Consider the following 23,039-nt stretch of genomic DNA (forward strand, 5'->3'; position numbering starts at 1 on the left):
AGAACCCTAAAACGTTTTGGTCATATGTAAAATCGGTAAGCGGATCTAAATCCCCTATTCAGTCACTCGTTGACCACGATGGCACCGAAACAGAGGACGACCGAAGAAAGGCAGAAATACTGAATTCAGTGTTCCGAAACTGTTTCACTGCGGAAAATCGTAACACGGTCCCTGACTTCAGCCGTCGCACGGACGCCAAAATGGAAAATATTGAAATAAACGATATCGGAATTGAAAAACAACTGCTATCACTTAGTAGCGGAAAAGCATCCGGACCAGACAAGATACCCTTAAGATTCTACAGTGATTATGCTAAAGAACTTGCCCCCTTTCTATCAGCAATTTATCGTAGATCGCTGGAAGAACGTAAAGTACCTAGCGACTGGAAGAAAGCGCAGGTCGTTCCCATTTTCAAGAAGGGTCATAAATCAGATGCGAATAATTATAGGCCTATTTCGCTTACGTCAATCTGTTGTAGAATAATGGAACATGTTTTGTGTTCTCGTATTATGACGTTCTTAGATAATACAAATCTCCTTCATCATAACCAACATGGATTCCGCAAACAGAGATCATGTGAAACTCAGCTCGCCCTATTTGCCCAAGAAATTCACAGTGCCGTAGACACTGGCGAGCAGATTGATGCCGTATTCCTGGACTTCAGGAAGGCATTTGATACGGTTCCGCACTTACGTTTAGTGAAAAAAATACGAGCTTACGGAATATCGGACCAGGTTTGTGATTGGATTCAGGATTTCCTAAAAGAAAGAACACAACATGTCATTCTTAACGGTTCAAAATCTGCAGATGTAGAGGTAATTTCGGGAGTACCGCAGGGAAGCGTGATAGGACCTTTATTGTTTACAATATACATAAATGACTTAGTTGACAACATCGGTAGCTCCGTGAGGCTATTTGCAGATGACACGGTTGTCTACAAGAAAGTAGCAACATCAGAAGACTCGTACGTACTCCAGGAGGACCTGCAGAGGATTAATGCATGGTGCGACAGCTGGCAGCTTTCCCTAAACGTAGATAAATGTAATATAATGCGCATACATAGGGGCAGAAATCCATTCCAGTACGATTATGCCATAGGTGGTAAATCATTGGAAGCGGTAACGACCGTAAAATACTTAGGAGTTACTATCCGGAGCGATCTGAAGTGGAATGATCACATAAAACAAATAGTGGGAAAAGCAGGCGCCAGGTTGAGATTCATAGGAAGAATTCTAAGAAAATGTGACTCATCGACGAAAGAAGTAGCTTACAAAATGCTTGTTCGTCCGATTCTTGAGTATTGCTCATCAGTATGGGACCCTTACCAGGTTGGATTAATAGAAGAGATAGACATGATCCAGCGAAAAGCAGCGCGATTCGTCATGGGGACATTTAGTCAGCGCGAGAGCGTTACGGAGATGCTGAACAAGCTCCAATGGCGGACACTTCAAGAAAGGCGTTACGCAATACGGAGAGGTTTATTATCGAAATTACGAGAGAGCACATTCCGGGAAGAGATGGGCAACATATTACTACCGCCCACATATATCTCGCGTAATGATCACAACGAAAAGATCCGAGAAATTAGAGCAAATACGGAGACTTACAAGCAGTCGTTCTTCCCACGCACAATTCGTGAATGGAACAGGGAAGGGGGGATCAGATAGTGGTACAATAAGTACCCTCCGCCACACACCGTAAGGTGGCTCGCGGAGTATAGATGTAGATGTAGATGTAGATGTAGATGGTGCACGGCCAGCACATCTTGGCACAGTGTTACACCGTCTGGGTTATCTGGATACTTCCCACCAACACCAACCTATCCGAACCCCGGAGATGGGAACTTGCTCTTCAATATATCCTCTCTTCCCGTTATCCACCAGGCCTCAATCTCCGCTAATTTCAAGTTGCCGCCACTCATACCTCACCTGTCATTCAACAACATCTTTGCCTCTGCACTTCCACCTCGACTGACATCTCTGCCCAAACTCTTTGTCTTTAAATATGTCTGCTTGTGTCTGTATATGTGTGGATGGAGTGTATACCTGTCCTTTTTTCCCCCCTAAGGTAAGTCTTTCCGCTTCCGGGATTGGAATGACTCCTTACTCTCTCCCTTAAAACCCACATCCTTTCATCTTTCCCTCTCCTTCCCTCTTTCCTGATGAGGCAACAGTTTGTTGCGAAAGCTTGAATTTTGTGTGTATGTTTGTGGGAATGTAAATAAAACTTAATGGGGTCGTTGTGGGGGTGTTGTGAGGGTGACATGGTATTAGAAGGTGGAAAGTGTAACATGAGACTGAAATGAAAATGATATATATATATATATATATATATATATATATATATATATATATATATATATATATATATATATATATATGGGGAGAGATAAGGGTGAACTAGAAAGCAACTGCAGATCTGGTGTGAAAAAAGGCGAAAAAGTGTTGGTTAAAGCTGGGCTGTGTTGATCCTGTGGTGGACTTGGGTTGGTAGAAAACGACGTGCATAAAGGTTAGGTGGTTGTGTTGCCGCCAAAACACGTTAAAGGGTGGAGAAATGCGGGAAAATTTCGAAAAAACTATGTGTAAATGTATTAAAAGGAGTGGTTTTGTGATGGCAGATTATGAGAATGATGCTAACAATTGTCTGACGAAGAAATAATGACGTTAAAACCTGTGGGAAGCGGCTAAAAACGATCAATGATGTGTGAAAAAACTGAAATGGAAATAAAGCGAAAGTTATTAGAACTAGCCGAAATGATTGTTTAATAGGTGAAAGGAACTGTTGGTGAACTAGAAACGGTGGATTTTATAGCGGCGGTAGTGTTGAAAGCGGAAAAAAAAATTTTTTTGGTTATGGTTTGGAAGTGTGTTACGTATTATTGAGTATATATAGGCGGGATAAAATTGTATAGTAGATTACGGTAAAAAGGAGAAGGTGAATACAAAGTGAACCTACTGGCAAAAACAGAAAGAGAAAATAAGACGACAGAAAAGATTTCAAAATGCAACAGTGACAATAACAAATGTGATTGTTGGGTTCAAATTAAAGTATATGAATATAATAGAGGAAACATTCCACGCGGGAAAAATATATTTAAAAACAAAGATGATGTGACTTACCATACGAAAGCGCTGGCAGGTCGATAGAAACACAAACAAAGACACACATACACACAAAATTCTAGCTTTCGCAACCAATGGTTGCTTCGTCAGGAAAGAGGGAAGGAGAGGGAAAGACGAAAGGATGTGGGTTTTAAGGGAGAGGGTAAGGAGTCGTTCCAATCCGGGGAGCGGAAAGACTTACCTTGGCCTTTACAAATGTCTGCTTGTGTCTGTGTATGTGCGGATGGGTATGTGTGTGTGCACGAGTGTATACCTGTCCTTTTTTCCCCCTAAGGTAAGTCTTTCCGCTCCCGGGATTGGAATGACTCCTTACCCTCTCCCTTAAAACCCACATCCTTTCATCTTTCCCTCTCCTTCCCTCTTTCCTGGCGAAGCAACCGTGGGTTGCGAAAGTTTGAATTTTGTGTGTATGTTTGTGTTTGTTGGTGTGTCTATCGACCTGCCAGCGCTTTCGTTTGGTAAGTCACATCATCTTTGTTTTTAGATATATTATTATTATTATTATTATTGTTATTATCATCATCATCATCATCATCATCATCATCTTTCCTGTCTCAGACATTATGTCTGGTTAAAAATGAAAAGTGACGCGGACCTCGATCAAGTGTAACTTCCTTTTAACTGTACGGTATATGTTACATTGCATTTAGGAACTTTCGGGTAATTGAACATGTATCAATAATTACAGATTTCTGTAGTTGTATACATACGTTTGGCTGTAGCTGTATTGCGTTGATGTACTGATGGATATTGTGTGGTGTGACTCCTGTAGTTGATAGTATAATTGGTATAATATCAACTTTATCCTGATGCCACATGTCCTTGACTTCCTCAGCCAGTTGGATGTATTTTTCAATTTTTTCTCCTGTTTTCTTCTGTATATTTGTTGTATTGGGTATCGATATTTCGATTAGTTGTGTTAATTTCTTCTTTTTATTGGTGAGTATGATGTCAGGTTATGTGGTGGTGTTTTATCTGTTATAATGGTTCTGTTCCAGTATAATTTGTATTCATCATTCTCCAGTACATTTTGTGGTGCATACTTGTATGTGGGAACGTGATGTTTTATAAGTTTATGTTGTAAGGCAAGCTGTTGATGTATTATTTTTGCTACATTGTCATGTCTTCTGGGGTATTCTGTATTTTCTAGTATTGTACATCCGCTTGTGACGTGATCTACTGTTTCTATTTGTTGTTTGCAAAGTCTGCATTTATCTGTTGTGGTATTGGGATCTTTAATAATATGCTTGCTGTAATATCTGGTGTTTATTGTTTGATCCTGTATTGCAATCATGAATCCTTCCGTCTCACTGTATATATTGCCTTTTCTTAGCCATTTGTTGGATGCATCTTGATTGATGTGTGGCTGTGTTAGATGATACGGGTGCTTGCCATGTAGTGTTTTCTTTTTCCAATTTACTTTCTTCGTATCTGTTGATGTTATGTGATCTAGAGGGTTGTAGAAGTGGTTATGAAATTGCAGTGGTGTAGCCGATGTATTTATATGAGTGATTGCTTTGTGTATTTTGCTAGTTTCTGCTCGTTCTATAAAGAATTTTCTTAAATTGTCTACCTGTCCATAATGTAGGTTTTTTATGTCGATAAATCCCCTTCCTCCTTCCTTTCTGCTTAATGCGAATCTTTCTGTTGCTGAATGTATGTGATGTATTCTATATTTGTGGCATTGTGATCGTGTAAGTGTATTGAGTGCTTCTAGGTCTGTGTTACTCCATTTCACTACTCCAAATGAGTAGGTCAATATTGGTATAGCATAAGTATTTATAGCTTTTGTCTTGTTTCATGCTGTCAATTCTGTTTTGAGTATTTTTGTTAGTCTTTGTCTATATTTTTCTTTTAGTTCTTCTTTAATATTTGTATTATCTATTCCTATTTTTTGTCTGTATCCTAGATATTTATAGGCATCTGTTTTTTCCATCGCTTCTATGCAGTCGCTGTGGTTATCCATACGTAATCATCTTGTTTAGTGTGTTTTCCCTTGACTATGCTATTTTTCTTACATTTGTCTGTTCCAAAAGCCATATTTATATCATTGCTGAATACTTCTGTTATCTTTAGTAATTGGTTGAGTTGTTGATTTGTTGCTGCCAATAGTTTTAGATCATCCATGTATAGCAAATGTGTGATTTTGTGTGGGTATGTTCCAGTAATATTGTATCCATAATTTGTATTATTTAGCATGTTGGATAGTGGGTTCAGAGCAAGGCACAACCACAAAGGACTTAATGAGTCTCCTTGTTATATTCCATGCTTAATCTGTATTGGCTGTGATGTGATATTATATGAATTTGTTTGGATATTAAGTGTGGTTTTCCAATTTTTCATTACTATGTTTAGGAACTGTATCAATTTAGGATCTACTTTGTACATTTCCAATATTTGTAGTAACCATGAGTTGGGTACACTATCAAAAGCTTTTTGGTGATCAATGTATGCGTAGTGTAGCGACCTTTGTTTAGTTTTAGCTTGATATGTCACCTCTGCATCTATTATCAGTTGTTCTTTACATCCTCGTGCTCCTTTGCAACAGCCTTTTTGTTCTTCATTTATAATTTTGTTCTGTGTTGTATGTGTCATTAATTTCTGTGTAATGACTGAAGTTAATATTTTGTATATTGTCGGTAGGCATGTTATGGGGCGATATTTAGCTGGGTTTGCTGTGTCTGCTTGATCTTTAGGTTTCAGATAAGTTATTCCATGTGTAAGTTTATTATTATTATTATTATTATTATTATTATTATTATTATTATTATTATTATTATTATTATTATTATTATTATTATTATTGCTATTTATTATTAAATACAGAGCAGTGTGCTAAAGCAAAATGTCTACGAAGGTGGTGTAGATTTCAGGTAGAGGGACACACATTCATAATACTACTCCAACAGGAGGTAAACTAAGAAGGCGGACACCTAACATTGTAGCAAATGAATAGACCTTGTTCCTGTGTCTGTTATGAACTAGAAACTACAGGCCGATTAACCTTTTGCATACCTGCCAGCATTCTCTCTCTTTCCTGTAGCCAATTTTCTTATTCTTTAGATTCTGCAGAGATGTACATTTAGCAACTTTTCCTAAATGCTGATGCGTCTAGCACTTTAATTTTTTTTAACTTACACCTACTGAAGGCCACTTACAACCAAACATGCAGTTATTAGCCATAATTTTAATTTTTTAGCACAAATTTCTATTAATTCAACATGTTGACTTTCCAATATCTGAACTAAGTAATGTCAAGACATTTTATTCCAACAGAAATGTAAATTTAGGGTACACAACTGAAATATATTAATGAACAATTTTAAGTAGTAACTGAAACTATGCAAAACAAAACAAAAAGTATGCTTACAAAAATACACAATTCTGTGTCTGTTTCTGGCTATTTTGCACAAATTATCTGTGGTGAATATAAATTCTGCAAGCTCTAGCCTGTGGGGTAGTTATGATGGTGGTGGTGGTGGTTAGTATTTAATGTCCCGTCGACAACGAGGTCATTAGAGACGGAGCGCAAGCTTGGGTTAGGGAAGGATTGGGAAGGAAATCGGCCGTGCCCTTTCAAAGGAACCCTCCCGGCATTTGCCAGAAACGATTTAGGGAAATCACAGAAAACCTAAATCAGGATGGCTGGAGATGGGATTGAACCGTCGTCCTCCCGAATGCGAGTCCAGTGTGCTAACCACTGCGCCACCTCGCTCGGTCCCGGGGTAGTTAGGAAACATCAATGTAAAATGGTGATATGGGAATTCAAACAAACGTCTGTGGTAGTTACATTTCCCCTTATCTGTTATGAATTATGATACTTAAAACGTGTAACTTCTCATACGTCTCTTTCATTTAACAAAGAAGTTACTGGCACTGTGTATGAGACTCTTAACTGTGCCAAATTGTATTCCTTCATCTTATCTATATTAAATTCTCATGATCACTTGCCTTCACTGTCTGCAAATCAAAAACTGTCAAAAGTCTGCAAAGCACCAGCTGCTGCCAGTTCACTTAATCAGTTCCCTGACTTTGTATTTCCAATAAAGAGTAATTGAGAAAAACACATAAAAAGCTGATAAACATAAACTAGAAAAGGTTGAAATGAACTGAGATCTAAAAAGCTACAACTATAAACAACCCCCCCCCCCCAAAAAAAAGTAATTTGAAAAACACAAGCACCAAGCCTTCACACCAGATACTGAAAAGGCAACTTCCGAAGCTATGGATACACAAAAACAAAACTGCATCTTTCCTGTCATAGGTCTGAGGTTCAGCATAATTTGATCCTGTTTCACTGCTTCTTTTTTGAGGTATGGCAGTATTTGTTTCTCTTTAGCTTCTGTTGCTGACCCCTCAGGGTCAGAAGTGGACAAACTGGACAAAACATAGTGTAACTAGGTTCTAAACTTGTATTTTTATTTCTGTTGATTTTTATCATGGTGTGAAGCCTAGATCCAATTGATTACCAGGGATATGAAAACAGTCAAAATACACATTATTAATGGTTAGAAATAATTGGTTAGAAACTGTATCAATAATAAGCTATCAGTCTGCTATTAACTATCTGTCCATTTTGCTAGTTCTGCCTTAATAATGTTCTTATTTTACTACAGTATTTTTATACTCATCAAAATCACATTAAACAGCAAATCTGATACGTCAAGTTATCAGTCGGTATAGATAATAGGACAAACTTATGCCTCAATATTAATATTTTCTATGATGTATATATACAGACTGAAATGAAAAATGAAAATTTGCAGTACTGCCGGTATTCGAACCCAGTTCTCCTGCTCACTACGCAAATGTGCTAACCATTATGCCACCCTGCCACAGTTACTTTGTACAACTGCATGGATTACCCTAGCATACCTCCTCCTCAATACAAATTCCCATTCACGCCTTGGCCCTCTTGGTGTTCCTCTGGAGAGAGGAATGCTAGGGCAGCCTGTGCAGTAGTGAAAAGCCATTGTGCCTGGGTGGCATAGTGGTTAGCACATCTGCCTAGTTAGCAGGACCACCCAGGTTTGTGCCTCAGCACAAATTTTCATTTGTATTTTAGTCTGCATATATACATAATAGATGCTTGGGACTTGAAAAGGTCTCTGGAACTATATAGATTAGTACATTCATATAACTACTACATTAATATAATTAGTACAGTCATATAATTAGTACATTCATATAATTAATTACATTATACTGTGTGATGGTACAAACTTGGTTTATTGAATACCATTTGCTTCTGACGTATTTTCTTTCGCATACGGCAATCTGAAAACTGCTGGGCTTGAGTGAGAATCAACTGGAAGATTTTTCTTTGCTAGACATAGATTAATAACATTGCAAACACGAGTAAGAAGTGGATCATAGCACTTTTCTTCTGGACATGTAATACAGAATTTGTACATAATTTGCAATCCATTGTTCCCAATCACAGTCTTTCTGCCCAATTCTGCAACAGAAATTTGTATACAATGAGGCTAACTCTGCAGTGTAACAATTTAAATCTGCAAAATTTATGAATCTCTCAGTTTCACAATATTTTTTGTCATGGATAAATATTTTATTGACATGCTAAACATATTTAAATTCAAAAAAATATGTTCTTAAAACTAAAGTTAAAGAAGAATGCAAAAGTCATTTATGAGTCAAATGGTTTATAATAAGTAGGGCGCCTGTTACAGTTAGTACAAGAAGTACAAATTTAAATTTTTAAAATACCAGTAGATAGTTGTCAAAGCAGTGGAAACCAATACAGTGCCTGATTTCCAAACATTACTCAATAATATATAACTACTTCACACGGTAGACTGTTATCATCTTTCAGATATTACAAATTTCTGACATTCCTACTTGTGTTAAATTAAAAAAGAGTTATAAGAAGTTTTGCAGATTATGCTAATGTTTTAACTAACTGTTAATGTCAGTTTAACAAGAAGAATAATATGGACCACGTTTTATCAATATTCATTTGCAAGAAACATGGGGTTATGGTGTCTGAAATCTAAACATTAATACTCACTAGATAGGCAAATATTTTGCAAGATAACCAAGATATGGTTACATATCCTGATTCTCATTTTTCCATCGTAACGTTCCCATCTCTCAACCAGGCGCAACAATAATGGTATCAAACCAGTTTTCACAATGCGGGAACAACAAGATTCTGAAAACAGAGAAACTGTTATATCTTGAAAGGAAAAAAGGGTGAGGGTAGATAATCAGCTAAATAACACAGGTTACAAACATACTGTTTTTACTAAGATGATGAAGCACACTAAGACATAGCTTCAGTTTTGGTGATGGGGAAAAACCCATTGTCACAAGGGTTTTCTCCACTGTAGGAACAATGCCATCTTTGAGTAATACTGTTGTGGTGTAAGCTGAAAATGAAGTTGAGAACGTAAATAAATAATAACATATTCCAAAATTATTTCTGTAAGTATATAAATTACTTCCAATTAGGAGCAAGAAACTTGAACAGTTCAATAAATACACAAAACAATACTTACTGTTTCTAGAGAGAGCTTTTATAATCAAAAGGAGTGGAAAAATTAATCTTGTGTTATTATGATGCATTCTTAATAAATAATGGAATGTCTTGACAGCTCCTAACAGCCTTGCCTTCAAGGAAAACTTTGGATCTGTTAAAAAAAAAAAAAAATCACTATGCACTCACATTTGGTTACATAACAACAGAAATAAGATGATTTCATGACTTAGGAAAACAGAAATCAGAGGTCAAAAATTAAATTTTGATAACTACTGTTCAAGGTTTTAAATATGTAAACATTGTCTACATAAAAAGTTTATAACAGATAAAATAGAAGAGATTACAAATTGCACATTTATCAAATACAAAATTATATTCTGCACCTATAAAAATCACCTTCTACAAGCTGTAGTATAGTGTATGTTCGAGGCCACTTCGTTACATGATCAGCTGCTCTCTTTCACAGTCAATTCTTGACTGAAACAATACATGCCTCCACAGATAGTCCAAGTTACCTGATCAAGTTTTTCTTTTATTTTTTGTTCTGTGCACCCATCCATCATCATTCGAAATAGGAGTCGCGCTGAATAGGTAAAGCAACACTTTTTTTCCTCGCCCTCTTTCGGTTGAAACGGTGCGAAGTTTGTTTTAAGTATGTAGTGTGCACTGAAGAGATCATCCTTGATGACTTATTCTTCGAGGGTGGGACATAAGGATAAAAGGAAAACACTTTATTTACTACACCACCCCTAGAACATTCTGTTTCTGGTTGAATTGGCCACTTCTCTTGCTTCAGATGACTATGCAATAAAGATAATTCTGCTCACTAAAGTGCCCATCTGTGGAGAGAAAATTCTTTCATTTATTCACTATGCAATGTGTATGTTCCTCAACCAGAATAAATAGTAGGCCCCCTTCACTACCGAGAGTGGAATGCCTACCGCCAAACATCAGGCATACAGGTCAACTGCTCCAAGTCTCTGATATAATTTGCCAGTTAATAACAACCCCTGCATCATTTGAAAGCTCTTCAGACATTTGTTTCAGAGGCATTAAATTTTCTAAAATTAAAGGCCTGATACTGGTCCAGCTGTAGAGTGGTTTCTTACGCTAGCCTACAACAAATATTTTCTATACATCTGAACTACTGAAAAATCCATGAACTGGCACTTTGCAGTACATTCAAAGCTACCAAGCCTACACCATGGGACTGTTTGCAGGTAACCAAGGATTGTACCATGCAGAAGCAAGTCCGAGGGCCGGCCATGTGGCATTATGTTTTAAAATTCTTTAGGAGTTTACATTTTGCTTTAAGAAAACTCTCGTCTCATTCTGCATGTAGTGCACTACTTTCTTTACCTTGAAATTACTTCTCTATTTAAAGTAAGGAATATTCCTGTCCCATGTAGGCAGTGCAATTTTGGTTTGTAGGTAAATCTTCGTGTTCATTTACAGTAACCAGTTTTTTTCTCATTCCGTTTTTTTCTCTTTACAGATTATTCTTAACTTTTTGACACAACTGTCAAACATCTCATTATAAAAGGTTAACTGAAGTAACAGTTCAACTTTAATGATATCAATGTTTCCCTCTACTTAAGTTAAATATCTTTCCCACCTACTTATTTGTCACTTCTAAACAGTATTTTCTCTTTTTCCTACAATGTTTAGCTTTTATTCCCAAGTGTCACTCATCGGCATTTTTATATTCTGTTAACAACATTGTACTGACCTGAATTTTTTTAAAATTTTCTTTCACTTCCTCCCTCTGTCCCCTTTAATATTCTTTCCTCCCAGACACACTCCCACTCAGACTCACTGTACCACTAATGACTGACTGTGGACCAATGGAAACATGTCACTTGCTTGGAAGAATCAAATTTCTTGTTACACCAGTTCGTGTCCAGATATGCCATCATCACAGGCCATGGGGCAGTAATATGTTATAAGGGATATTCAACGGGATTCCATGGGAACTGCGGTACTGCTTGAATGCACGATGACAGCTGTGGACAAGGACTATGCAAACATTACTTAGGACCACCAGCATCGCTTCATGCTTGATGTTTCCCCAAAAGCAGTGGAATCGTCCAGGAGGATAACTGCCCATATTACAAAGACATAATCATGCTACATTGGTTTGAGAAGGACAATAGTACATTCATGTTGGTGTCTTGGCCTCCAAATTTGCCTGATCTAAATCTATAGGCATATGTCTAGGATGCCATCTGACATCAAATCTGTGCCCATAAACCATTAGTCCATAGATACCTGATGCCACATATGTCTGTAGGCCTACCAAGGATATGTCAAATCTATGCCACAGAGAATGGTGGCTGTATTTTGTTACAAAGGTGGACCAAAACACTATTAAGCAGGTGATCCTAATTTTTTGGATTATCAATGGAAGTTCTGAGATATCAGTGTCTTATTCCTTATTTCTCAATTTTGTTGACACCTGCCGAGGAGGTGTTCCTTCCATGGTTGTTTTCATAGAATGGGTATTTATAATCTACAGTGCTGGGAAAAATACAAAACCAGCAAGGACTGTTTCCAGTGGCACCAGAATGTAATATATGCATACTGAGGGTTGTATTGTTAGTGATTCATTTGTCACAGTTATCAGAGATCAGATGGTGCTCTGGGTGCCTCCTCTGTTTTGATTCTGCAGCCAGTAACTGCACTGAGTTTAGAGGTGAACAGTCTGTGCAATAGTCATTCTAGCGTACAACCATGTCCTGCTGACAGAAACGCACTCCTGTTAAAAGTTTCATTCCCACATTCATAGACTAGATTCTAGATGTCCACATAATACAGACATACATCAGGACTAACACACTTTGAGAGCAGCAGTAGCTGACTGAACATCACCCAGAAAAGAAATCTCAGCACATGTTGCACCTGATGTGTAACCAAGGACCATTGGGAACCATCTGCTTGCAGCAGGACAAAGGTAACATGTGCCCCCGACAAGGCTTCCACTGACACCATAACACCACCAAGGACAGTTATTCTAGTGTTGTGAAAGAGTCAACTCGGGAGCGGAATGTCACTCTGTTGTCTTCAACGATAAGAGTAGGTTCTGTCTGTACATGAGTGATAGACATACATGAGAACACCATAGACCTGGTGAGCTGCCTAGTCCACAGTGCATACACCCACGAAACAGTGGTCCCATTCCAGGCTTCACTTTGTGTGTGTGTGTGTGTGTGTGTGTGTGTGTGTGTGTGTGTGTGTGTGTGTGTGCGTGGGAGGGGGGGTGACAACTCATGGTCACATCTGGTGTTTCTGCAGGCTAAAGCAATCAGTGCCCACTACATTGCACAGGTTGTTATCCCTGGGCTATTGGCATTTCTTCAACAGGAAGGCGATGTGCTTTTTAGCAGGACAATGCACATCCACATAATGGCTGCTGTGACACAACATGCTCTTCATAGTGTACAACAACTGACCTCATCAGCAAGATTGCCCAGATCTCTCATTGATTGAATGTGCATGGAACAAAGTGAAGCAGATACAAACTTGTTCTCTAGAGTCTGCAAGAACCATTACCAAATTGCAACAAGAGGTGCACAATGCTTGGGACAATCTAATGCAGGATTCCATTCTACATCTACACATGAAAATACACACCTGCGCAAGAGGGAAGTACACTATTGATTGATGCGACTGTTTGAGAACCCTTTACTGTGTCGTGTGTTTTATATATTACTCCTACAATGATGAACTATCTGTCACATCATCTGTCAATAAAACAGCCTTGTTCTTGAGGGTGTTGCATTTGTTCCAGCACTGTATGGTCGCCCACCGAAATCATTGGGGCTTTTTGTTTTTCAGTTACTAGGGTCCCAGTTGCTCCCAAGTGCTGTATTGGATCTGTCCACCCTTGCAGTAGAGGCTTCCCATGGGTTTTATTTGAATAATAAAAATAGCTGTCATTATAGATTTGAGAGATATAAATGTACACGAGCTGAACACAGAGAAAATTTACAAAATAAGGAAACCAGTTCACACCTCTCTGGGCAAGCTGCGAGATAACCCATAAAATCTCTTGTAACAATATCTCTGGAACATTTGATTCCTTTACTTGCATTTGCAGCAGCAATTTCACTAATGTCTGCGATGCATTTATAGCAATTAGTTGCCGGATGACTGGACTTCTGTTCTTTCCTGTGAACAAACAACAAAGAAAGTGCAAGTAGTAAACATATGGTGCATCAAAAACAATTTATGAATTTCAGTGGTACATTCTTCATACTGAACAAGAAATAAGGTTCAAAAACAAGGAATAAGTTTCACCGATATACAGTATGTCGCCAAGATCCCTAATTCTTTAATAGTGTTGAACAATCTGCAAGTTTTCATGGCACACTGATTAAGTTGTTCTGTGTGTTAAGAATGTGTGCTAACTGACGGACGATGCGTACACATACAGTTTTAGTGCACTTTATATCAAACTGCTGCTGGTCTCTAGCCGGAATTGCACCCTGAAAATTTTCATCAACCTACAATGGTTGGGATAAGCCCGTATGAAAGAAAATGGTGCATATTACAAATTCATAAAATGTTTATTCAATAACAACTTAGAAATTATGGTTTTTCACATATGTGACAGACACACACACACACACACACACTTACTTTTAAAAAAATAATTTACCAAGTGTAATACCTATTCTTGGAGAAACACATTCGCGTAGTATCCCAGCAAGGCTGCATGTTGTTAGTTGGTCCTTCACAGTCTGTAAAACAGAGTTACATGATATTTCACAATAATGTTAATTATCATCCAAAGATTAATGTGTTAATGTTACTATCAACCTAATTAAATTAATTTCTACAGTATACTTCGAGAAGTTCCATTTTTAATTTTATTAGTTGTTTGGACTCTAAGAATTCATGACAGTATCTACAAACGAAGCTTAAATGTAGTTAGCAAAAAGGAAAATAACTGATGTGGCCCATACTGTAACAAATTAATTTTGCCCAAATGCAGCAAAATTGTTTTATTTGTGGTGGATGTTTAGTTGGTACTGTGGAGATTGAAAAACAATGCACACTGCAACCTTCCTGAATGCCGCCTAAAATACAAGGCGTGTGTGTAGCACAGACAATGGTAGAATTTCCCACAAGTGCCCGGATGGTAAAGGGGGAGGGAATACAACAATAAATCTCTAGTACACATTTTATATTCAGTGCATAACTCTTACAAGTTCCTAGAAATGACAGTGAGAGATTTTACTAAACCACCATTTAGCAGTATGTTGCCAAGATCTAAAAAAATATTGTAGCCATGTCAATTGGTACATAATTTAGATTTTTTTAATAGAAAAGTTATTAAAGAGCAGTTCTAGCAGTTTTTGGTGTAGTTACAGTTTTGGCACTGTTTTCCACTAAAGATGCATGCAACCTTTATGGAGCTGAAATAAAGTTCTCGATTCCTTCTCTCGCTTTCACTTTGTTATACAAACCCTGACACAGAGACTCTGTTGCTGATTCTCAGCACACATTTTTCCTTCCTCATCAGCAAAATACAAACATGGCTGTAGCGTATCCATTCAAAACTCTCACAAAGACACCCTCTTCTCCTTGCTGCACAAATTAATGACCACAGCAGTTTACCATCTGTCTATGCACAAAAGACGCCTTGTAGTTGCTTGCTACCATTAAATTTAGTTTTACATGGCAGAGTGGCTGTAGTAGAGCAGAGAAACATGGCAACATTACGCAATGTGTGTGCTCATCTATGCTTCATTCAAAAAAAAAGAAAAAAAGAGAAAATAATTTTTGCACTAGAAGACAGAAAAATTAGGCAAAATTTCCATGTTCCAAAAATGCCCTCTTCTGGAACTAGTAATCTTGTGAACTCCAAGTGTAACACAGTGCAGAATGCAAACATAGTTACGAATTGTGCAACCCAATGGGCATGGCTTGTAATGTAGCAGACGAAGATCCCTTTATTGTAGTATACGATACACCTTTTGTTATGGCATAAAGTCAGCGCCGGCACACCAGTCAGGAAAGACAGAGAACAGGAGGCTGCGAGAAGAGGTCAGCCAATTGCACGCTGACCAACCACCCTCCAGGAGGACAATGCGACAGCAGCGGCCCCTAGGTCAAGAGGACGTAAGTGCCACGCCCGACTGGTGGCAGCCCACTTCAATATCAGCTTTAATGTTAGCCACTTCACTAGCCGACGCATCTTAGCCTCTTCATTAGCATCCGCTAAATAGCATAGACTTGTGTTTGTCTATTCTGAAGGAGAATGATTATTTTGTATCTCGCCCTTTACTTGTGACACATCTGTGTAATCAAAGTGAAGTATCTGTATTTGTCCTAGTTGTAATAAAATTCATTAATATGAGTTGTTATATTGTTTGTCTAGTGAACTGAGTATGCAGGATTCCCAGACAACACCTTTCTCAAACAACATGATACATTTGTACATTTCATTTTTATTGCTTAACAGTGCACTCCTGTTTCCGAAAATTGCAAAGCCTAGAAAGAACAGTCTGAATAACTCCGAAACAGGAGGAGATGTGAACTGTAATAAGTGATTAAGGACACAGAGAGATGGCATGCTTGTAGATCTTGCAGCACTCTTGTTTTGTGTTACTGGGCAGAACAGTGTTACACCATACTCAGTCAGTCAACAGCCATCAAACAAAGTGGAAACATGCAAGCAAATGCCTGTATACCTTGATGCCAAAGGGCACTTATCAGAAGGCAAGTGAGTTTGAAAGCAGCAGAATGATTGGTTTCTGGAAAACGAGTTTGTTGTACCACGACACTGTGGCTACCAAAGAGAAGAAAGAAGAGGGTCATACACACCGACAAGCAGGTACTGGACTACACAATGTGACCATAGCATTGATGACTCCATATTACCTGCACAGCTGCAACTGACAGAACCGCTTTGTCCATAGTGCCGGAATGACATTGGAGGACAGCAAAGGGAGTGGATACATCTGCATTGATGATTCAACACTGTCTTTGAGGGCTGGACTTTGCTATCGTGTCTGCTTCCACTGACCGGAAACAACCAATGCCTCTGACACAATCTACATCTACATCCATACTCCGGAAGCCACCTGACGGTGTGTGGTGGTGGGTACCTTGAGTACATCTATCGGTTCTCCCTTCTATTCCAGTCTCGTATTGTTCATGGAAAGACAGATTGTCGATATGCCTCTGTGTGGGTTCTAGTCTCTCTGATTTTATCCTCGTGGTCTCTTCACGAGATATACGTAGGAGAGAGCAATATACTGCTTGAGTCCTCGGTGAAGGTATGTTCTCGCAACTCCAACAAAAGCCCTTAATGTGCTACCGAGAGTCTATCTTGCAGAGTCTTCCACTGGAGTTTATCTATCATCTCCGTAATGCTTTCGCGAATACTAAATGATCCTGTAACGAAGCGCACTGCTCTCCATTGGATCTTCTCTATCTCTTCTATCAACACTACCTGGTACGGACCCCACACCGGTGAGCAGTATTCAAGCAGTGGGCGAACAAGTTTACTGTTTTCGGACTGAATTTCCTTAGGATTCTTCCAATGAATCTCAGTCTGGCATCTGCTTTACCGACTATTAATTTTATACAGGTCATTCCATTTTAAATTACTCCTAATGCCTACTCCTAGATAATTTATGGAATTAACTGCTTCCAGATGCTGACCTGCTATATTATAGCTAAATGATAAAGGATCTTTCTTTCTATGTATTCGCAGCATATTACATTTGTCTACATTGAGATTCAATTGCCATTCCCTGCACCATGCGTCACTTCGTTGCAGATCCTCCTGCATTTCAGTACAATGTTCTACTGTTACAACCTCTCGATATACTACAGCATCATCTGCAAAAAGCCTCAGTGCAAGAATGCTATCACTAGCATGCCGAGTGACAAAATGTAGTCATTTCAGACGAATACTGCTTCAATTTGCCCTCTGACAATGGTGCCTGCATATAAGTTAGATGCAAACTTGTAGGAAGAGATATGGTGAACTGCACTGTTGAGCAGCACAGCAGTCAAATGTGAAGTGTGATGATTTGGGGCACCATTGGCTATAAAGTGATATTGCTTCCTGTGTACTGAAGCCAATCCGAACAGCAACCACTACTTAAAGGAAGTCCAGAGCACGAGACACTGCCCCTCTTGTACATAGCTCTGTATGCTATATTTCAGCAGGACAATAACCACCCATATGTGGCGAGTAATGTGCATGCCTTCTTCGAAGAAAAACGGGTACAACTGCTTCCCTGGACTGCTCTTTCACCTGAAATTCAACCACTGAATGTGTCTGGGATACTGTTAATCAACAATTAGTTAATTCCGGTCATCCTGCAACCACTGTGTGTACTCTGTGGACACTGCTTACTCTGTGGACATGCTTCAAAACCACGTGGCAGTGTGTATTCCTCAGCAGTATATTCAGACCCTTTTTTTATTTCATGTCACAATGTTTAGAGGCTCTGGTTGTGGCACCTGGTGGCTTCACACAGCACTGAATTCTAATGGTCAAAATACATGTGGAATAAAATTCATTTCAACTACGTCTTCTTCTTTGGCTTGCAATTTTGACAAACAGTAGTGGATTACATAGCGCTATTAAATCACAGTTTTTTCTGTAATTTTTGTTTTATTTACAATCACTAATCTATAAATGAATTAGTTGACCAAATCAAATAATTCGTGTAATTAACGTAAAAAGAAAATTTTTAAGAAGTTACAATTACTGAAAGAATGTTCATACTAATCAGTATTTACCTCTTTTGGGCGAATGTTGAAACACAAAACAAACAGGGGGAAAAAAAATTACAGTAGGCTACTTTAAAAATGAGAAAAAGAAAAAGTTGGCAAAAACTGGAAATTTTAAAGTGATTCTTGTCGTGAAATTATTTGGATCATGAAACTGTAATTATATCATGCCTTACAAAAGGAAGTAAACACTTTCATGATTCTCGAGCACTTAGAACAGTGAACATGGTTCGACCACAGGGGGAATCTGAATCACTCTCGGTTCATTGGAAGCACGGGATCAGTTAAATTTGTGTTACAAACAGTTATTAAGCATAAAAAGAGTTAAAATTGAGTTGCCACTAGACTATTTACTCAGCAAAATCCTTGCAATCACATAAAATAATAATAATAATAATCATCATCACCTGACGACTTCTGCAGAACGTAGATAAATATGATCAACAATCATCTTCACCTGAGACTCAAGAAGATAAGTAATAAGTAATTATTTACGTAATGTCTGCCTGCTCTTTAATATACCCACCAGCGGAGGAGAAGGATTGCAGATAGGAAGGCCGGAGGAATGCCGCCTGAGGAGCGAGGAGATGCGTATCACGTGGATGTAGCCACAGGGAGCCACGAGGTAAGCAAGACACTCAGTTGTAAAAGAGTAGTAAGCTGCGTGTGTAGTTATCAATCATACTTAGCCTCTATACGACCCAACTTATGACCTTTATTTGTTGGCTTTTGTTCTTGGTGTTTATTCAATGCTCCGCTAACGACGAACTTGGCTCCGATTAAGGACCACCCGTTCGTAGCAGGCACGGACACATTTGTTGCAACGATTCCCTACCCTATCGTGTTTATGCCGACACGTTCGCAAGCAGTGCTAGTGTTATGGGTCATACTACGGCCCGATGCGCTTTAGGAAGTTCACGACTTTAAGCGGACGAGGTTCTGGTTGCAACCTTCGCATTTTATTTTTATTTTTTTTTTAATTGAGCAAATTTCCGATTGAGAGAGTGATGGTCCAGGAAGTTTCTGCACAGTGGACGTCGGTCTGAAAGGTGATTATGGTAAGGTGGCCTGCCATAACTTCCACAGACTGGTTCTTAAATATATCGGGATGATAAGTGACCGAAGCAGAAACATCAGAAGCACCTCAATCGTGGTGCAACGTAAAGCGTAACGTCTCTTAATAAGAGTTCTTCAGCTAAGCTGTCCACCTTAGCTATATCCCGAACCGTTTAAGACTGCGTAATTCTGTTTCCAACCAGGTAAACTGTGAAAAGTCCTCACAAAATGAGAACAGTCCCTAAACAGCTACATTAATTACAGCGATATCGATAAACTTCGCTTTTGTAAATGGAACTATAGTAATTTCCGCTGCATGGATCATAATTCTGAAACAGATGAATTCCATGTCTTTCTACTCTTCAAAATGCTAGTACTTTTGGAGAAATTACAAAATTTAGAACTTACAATTAAGCTATTTTGAACATGAAACCGATTGTTTCTTATGCGGAAGTTCGTGCTATTATACGGAATTATTGTGTGAGGATGGTTGGGCGCTAAAGCAAAGGTAATGCACTCATAAAAGCGGAAGACTGGAGAAAAATTGAATTTAAATTTTATACTAATCACATTAAGACCCATCTTTTTAAGATTTCTAAATGGTGCAAAGATTGGCAACATGCTTTAAATGTTCAGAAATGTAAAATTGTGCACTTCACAAAACGAAAAAACGTAGTATCTTTTGACTATAATGTCAATGAGTCAATGTTGGAATTGGCCAACTCACACTGATACCCGTGCGTAGCACTTCGTAGGGATATGAAGTGGAATGATCACATAGGCTCAGTCGTGGGTAGAGCAGGTGGTAGACTCCGTTTATTGGGGGAATACTGGGGAGGTGCGAACAGTCTACAAAAGAGATTGCTTACAAATCACTCGTGCGACCCAGCCTAGAATTTTGCTCAAGCGTGTGAGACCTGCACCATTTAGGACTACCAGGAGATGTTGAACATATGCTGAGAAGGGCAGCACAAATGGTCACAGATTTGTTTAATCCGTGCGAGAGTGTCACAGAGATATTGAAGGAACTGAGCTGGCAGACTCTTGAAGATAGACGTCAACTTCAGAACATGATGACCAAATTGTAGAGGAAATGTACAATGTAATAGAGAGAATAATGGACGAAAATAAAAAATGCTTCAAAATAGTAATGGGAGACCGGAACGCCATTGTGGGAGAAGGGAAAGAGGGAAACATAGTAGGCAAGCATGGTCTTGGAAAGAGAAATGACAGAGGTGAATGGTTAATTGACTTCTTCAGGGAAAGGCAGCTGATAGCGGCAAACACATGGTTCAAGAACCACAAGAGGAGGCTCTTCACTTGGAAATCACCAGGGAATAAATACAGAAACCAAATCGATTTTATACTGGTAGAAGAAAGATACAGGAATGGAATCAAGAAGGTGCACACATTACCAGGGGCAGATATTAATAGTGACCACAACTTACTTATGGCAGAAATAGAAATAAGAATGAAAAAACTGAAGAAGGCGACCATGCTGAAGAAGTGGGATTTACAGAAGATCCAACAAAGAACAAATTACAGAATTGCTGTCTCGGGAGTTTCTAAACACATTACGAGACAAAGAACCACCTGACGTCAACGAGTACTGGAATATGCTGAAAAGAAGGAATCATTAAAGCACGACAGCAAAATATAGGATATGTAAAAGGGAAAAGGTAAAAAAAAAACCATGGGTCACACAAGAAATGACTTCCAAGATGGAGGAGAGAAGGAAATTGAAAAACAAGAACACTGAAGATGCAAAAAAGATATACTGAAGGTTAAATAATGAACTGCGAAGAGAAACAGAGCAGGCTAGGAAGAAATGGCTAGAAGAGGAATGTGATGAAATTGAAGAACTGGACAGGAAGGAAGATACGACTTACTATACAACAGAGTAAAGACTATGACATGGGAACAAAACAGAGCAGGAAGTGCTACTATGGAAATTTTGAGTAAAGACGAAGAGGTAGTGTACAAAGATCGTGACGATGTCCTCCAGAGATGGGAAGAATATCTAAAAGAGCTATATGACACAAATAGCAAACCAGAAACTCTGGAACTTGAATCACACAACAGTGTAAGTGATGACGAGAAAGGACCAACCATCATAATGGAAGAAGTAAAGTCTGCCATAGCTGCAATGAAAAATGGCAAAGCAGTAGGTACAGATACAATACCGGGAGAAATACTAAAATGCTTGAACCAAGATGGAATGAGAAATATTGAGGTTATGTAATAAACTATACGACAGTGGTGAATGGCCTGAGAACTTTCTGACAACAGTAATGATTCCATTACCGAAAAAACAGGGACATCAGCGTGTCATTGAGAATTTCGTTCTTCGTCTGCGCCACGTCATCGCCAAAGACGGCAGGCATATCGAACACGTCATAACCTAAATCCGACGCTTACATGTTGAATTAAGGGTGTGCACGCCGTAGTTTGTAATTAATTTACGTTTTTCTCATATAGTGCAATAATTGTCACCCTGTATGTAGTCACCGTACATGACTGCTGGCTGCGGTGGTTACGAGAATGTACGGTCCCAATAAGACCGGGCTGCGGATGGCCACGTGGTAGTGCCGACAGGGAAGACCATCATGTTCGGCCTATGGCTTTGGCGCGTCGTACTGAACCTGCAGCAGCAATGTGAGCAACAATTGGCATCACAGTGACACAACAAACTGTTATAAATCGGTTGCTTCAAGGACAGCTTCGAAGCAGACGTCCTAGAGAGTCCATTCCACTGACACCAAACCACCGCCACTTGCGAATTCATTGGTGTCAATTGCGAGCTCATTGGAGGCAGGGTGGAGGTCTATTGTGCTTTCTGACGGAAGCTGGCTTTGCCTCGGTGGCCGTGTGTTGGTTAGAAGGATGCCAGCTGAGGGCCTGCAACCTACCTGTCGGCATGATAGACAGACTGGACCTACATCTGGAGTTATGGTCTGGGGTGCGATTTTGCACTCTCATGGTTATCCCACGCACCCTGACAGCAAATCCGTACGTCAGTCTGGCGATTCGAACTGTTATGCTACCATTCATGAACAACATTACAGAAGGTGTTTTCCAACAGGATAACGCTCGCCCTCATACCGCTGTTGTCGCCTAACATGCTCTACAGAGTGTCGACATGTTGCCTTCGCCTGCACAATAACCAGCTCTATCTCCAATCAAGCATATAAGGGACATCGTCGGACAACTCCAGCGTTACGCACAACCAGCTTTAATCGACCCTTTAGTAACTGACCAAGTGTAACAGGCGTGGAATTCTATCCCACTAACTGATGTCTGTCACCTGTACAACTCAATGCATGCACGTTTGCACGCTTGTATTCAACATGCTGGAGGTTATCAATGGACGAGCATTTCACATTTGCAATGAATGGCATATCCCGCATTTACGTACATTAACCTACGATCATGCAATGATTATCACTTAAATATGTTACCTAGACAAATGTATTCTCGAAATTTTATTACTAAACATTAATTATTTTTTGGTATTGGGATTTTTTTCTCGCCAGTATACAACACATAACTGTCACCTTCTTTGGAGTCTAAATAACAAATAGTTCTACGTGTCTGATAGGTTAAAA

The 23,039-nt window shown here is 39.0% G+C and overlaps 1 protein-coding gene across 5 annotated transcripts in view; it reads right to left on the reverse strand.

Annotated features, from left to right (window-relative positions):
* The window catches only part of LOC124798456 (cytosolic carboxypeptidase 1-like), a 503,581-nt gene that overhangs the window by 349,365 nt on the left and 131,177 nt on the right, over positions 1–23,039 (reverse strand). For all 5 annotated transcript variants that reach the window (XM_047261879.1, XM_047261878.1, XM_047261877.1 and 2 more), the window contains exons 4-9: positions 14,294–14,363; positions 13,636–13,791; positions 9,644–9,775; positions 9,383–9,514; positions 9,154–9,297; positions 8,365–8,583 (exon numbers count right to left, since the gene is read on the reverse strand). In XM_047261879.1, coding sequence (XP_047117835.1) covers positions 8,365–8,583; positions 9,154–9,297; positions 9,383–9,514; positions 9,644–9,775; positions 13,636–13,791; positions 14,294–14,363 — 853 coding nt within the window. The remainder of the gene's footprint in view (positions 1–8,364; positions 8,584–9,153; positions 9,298–9,382; positions 9,515–9,643; positions 9,776–13,635; positions 13,792–14,293; positions 14,364–23,039) is intronic.

This window comes from Schistocerca piceifrons, chromosome 5, assembly GCF_021461385.2.
Source record: "Schistocerca piceifrons isolate TAMUIC-IGC-003096 chromosome 5, iqSchPice1.1, whole genome shotgun sequence".
In the NCBI taxonomy this organism is placed as follows: domain Eukaryota; kingdom Metazoa; phylum Arthropoda; class Insecta; order Orthoptera; family Acrididae; genus Schistocerca; species Schistocerca piceifrons.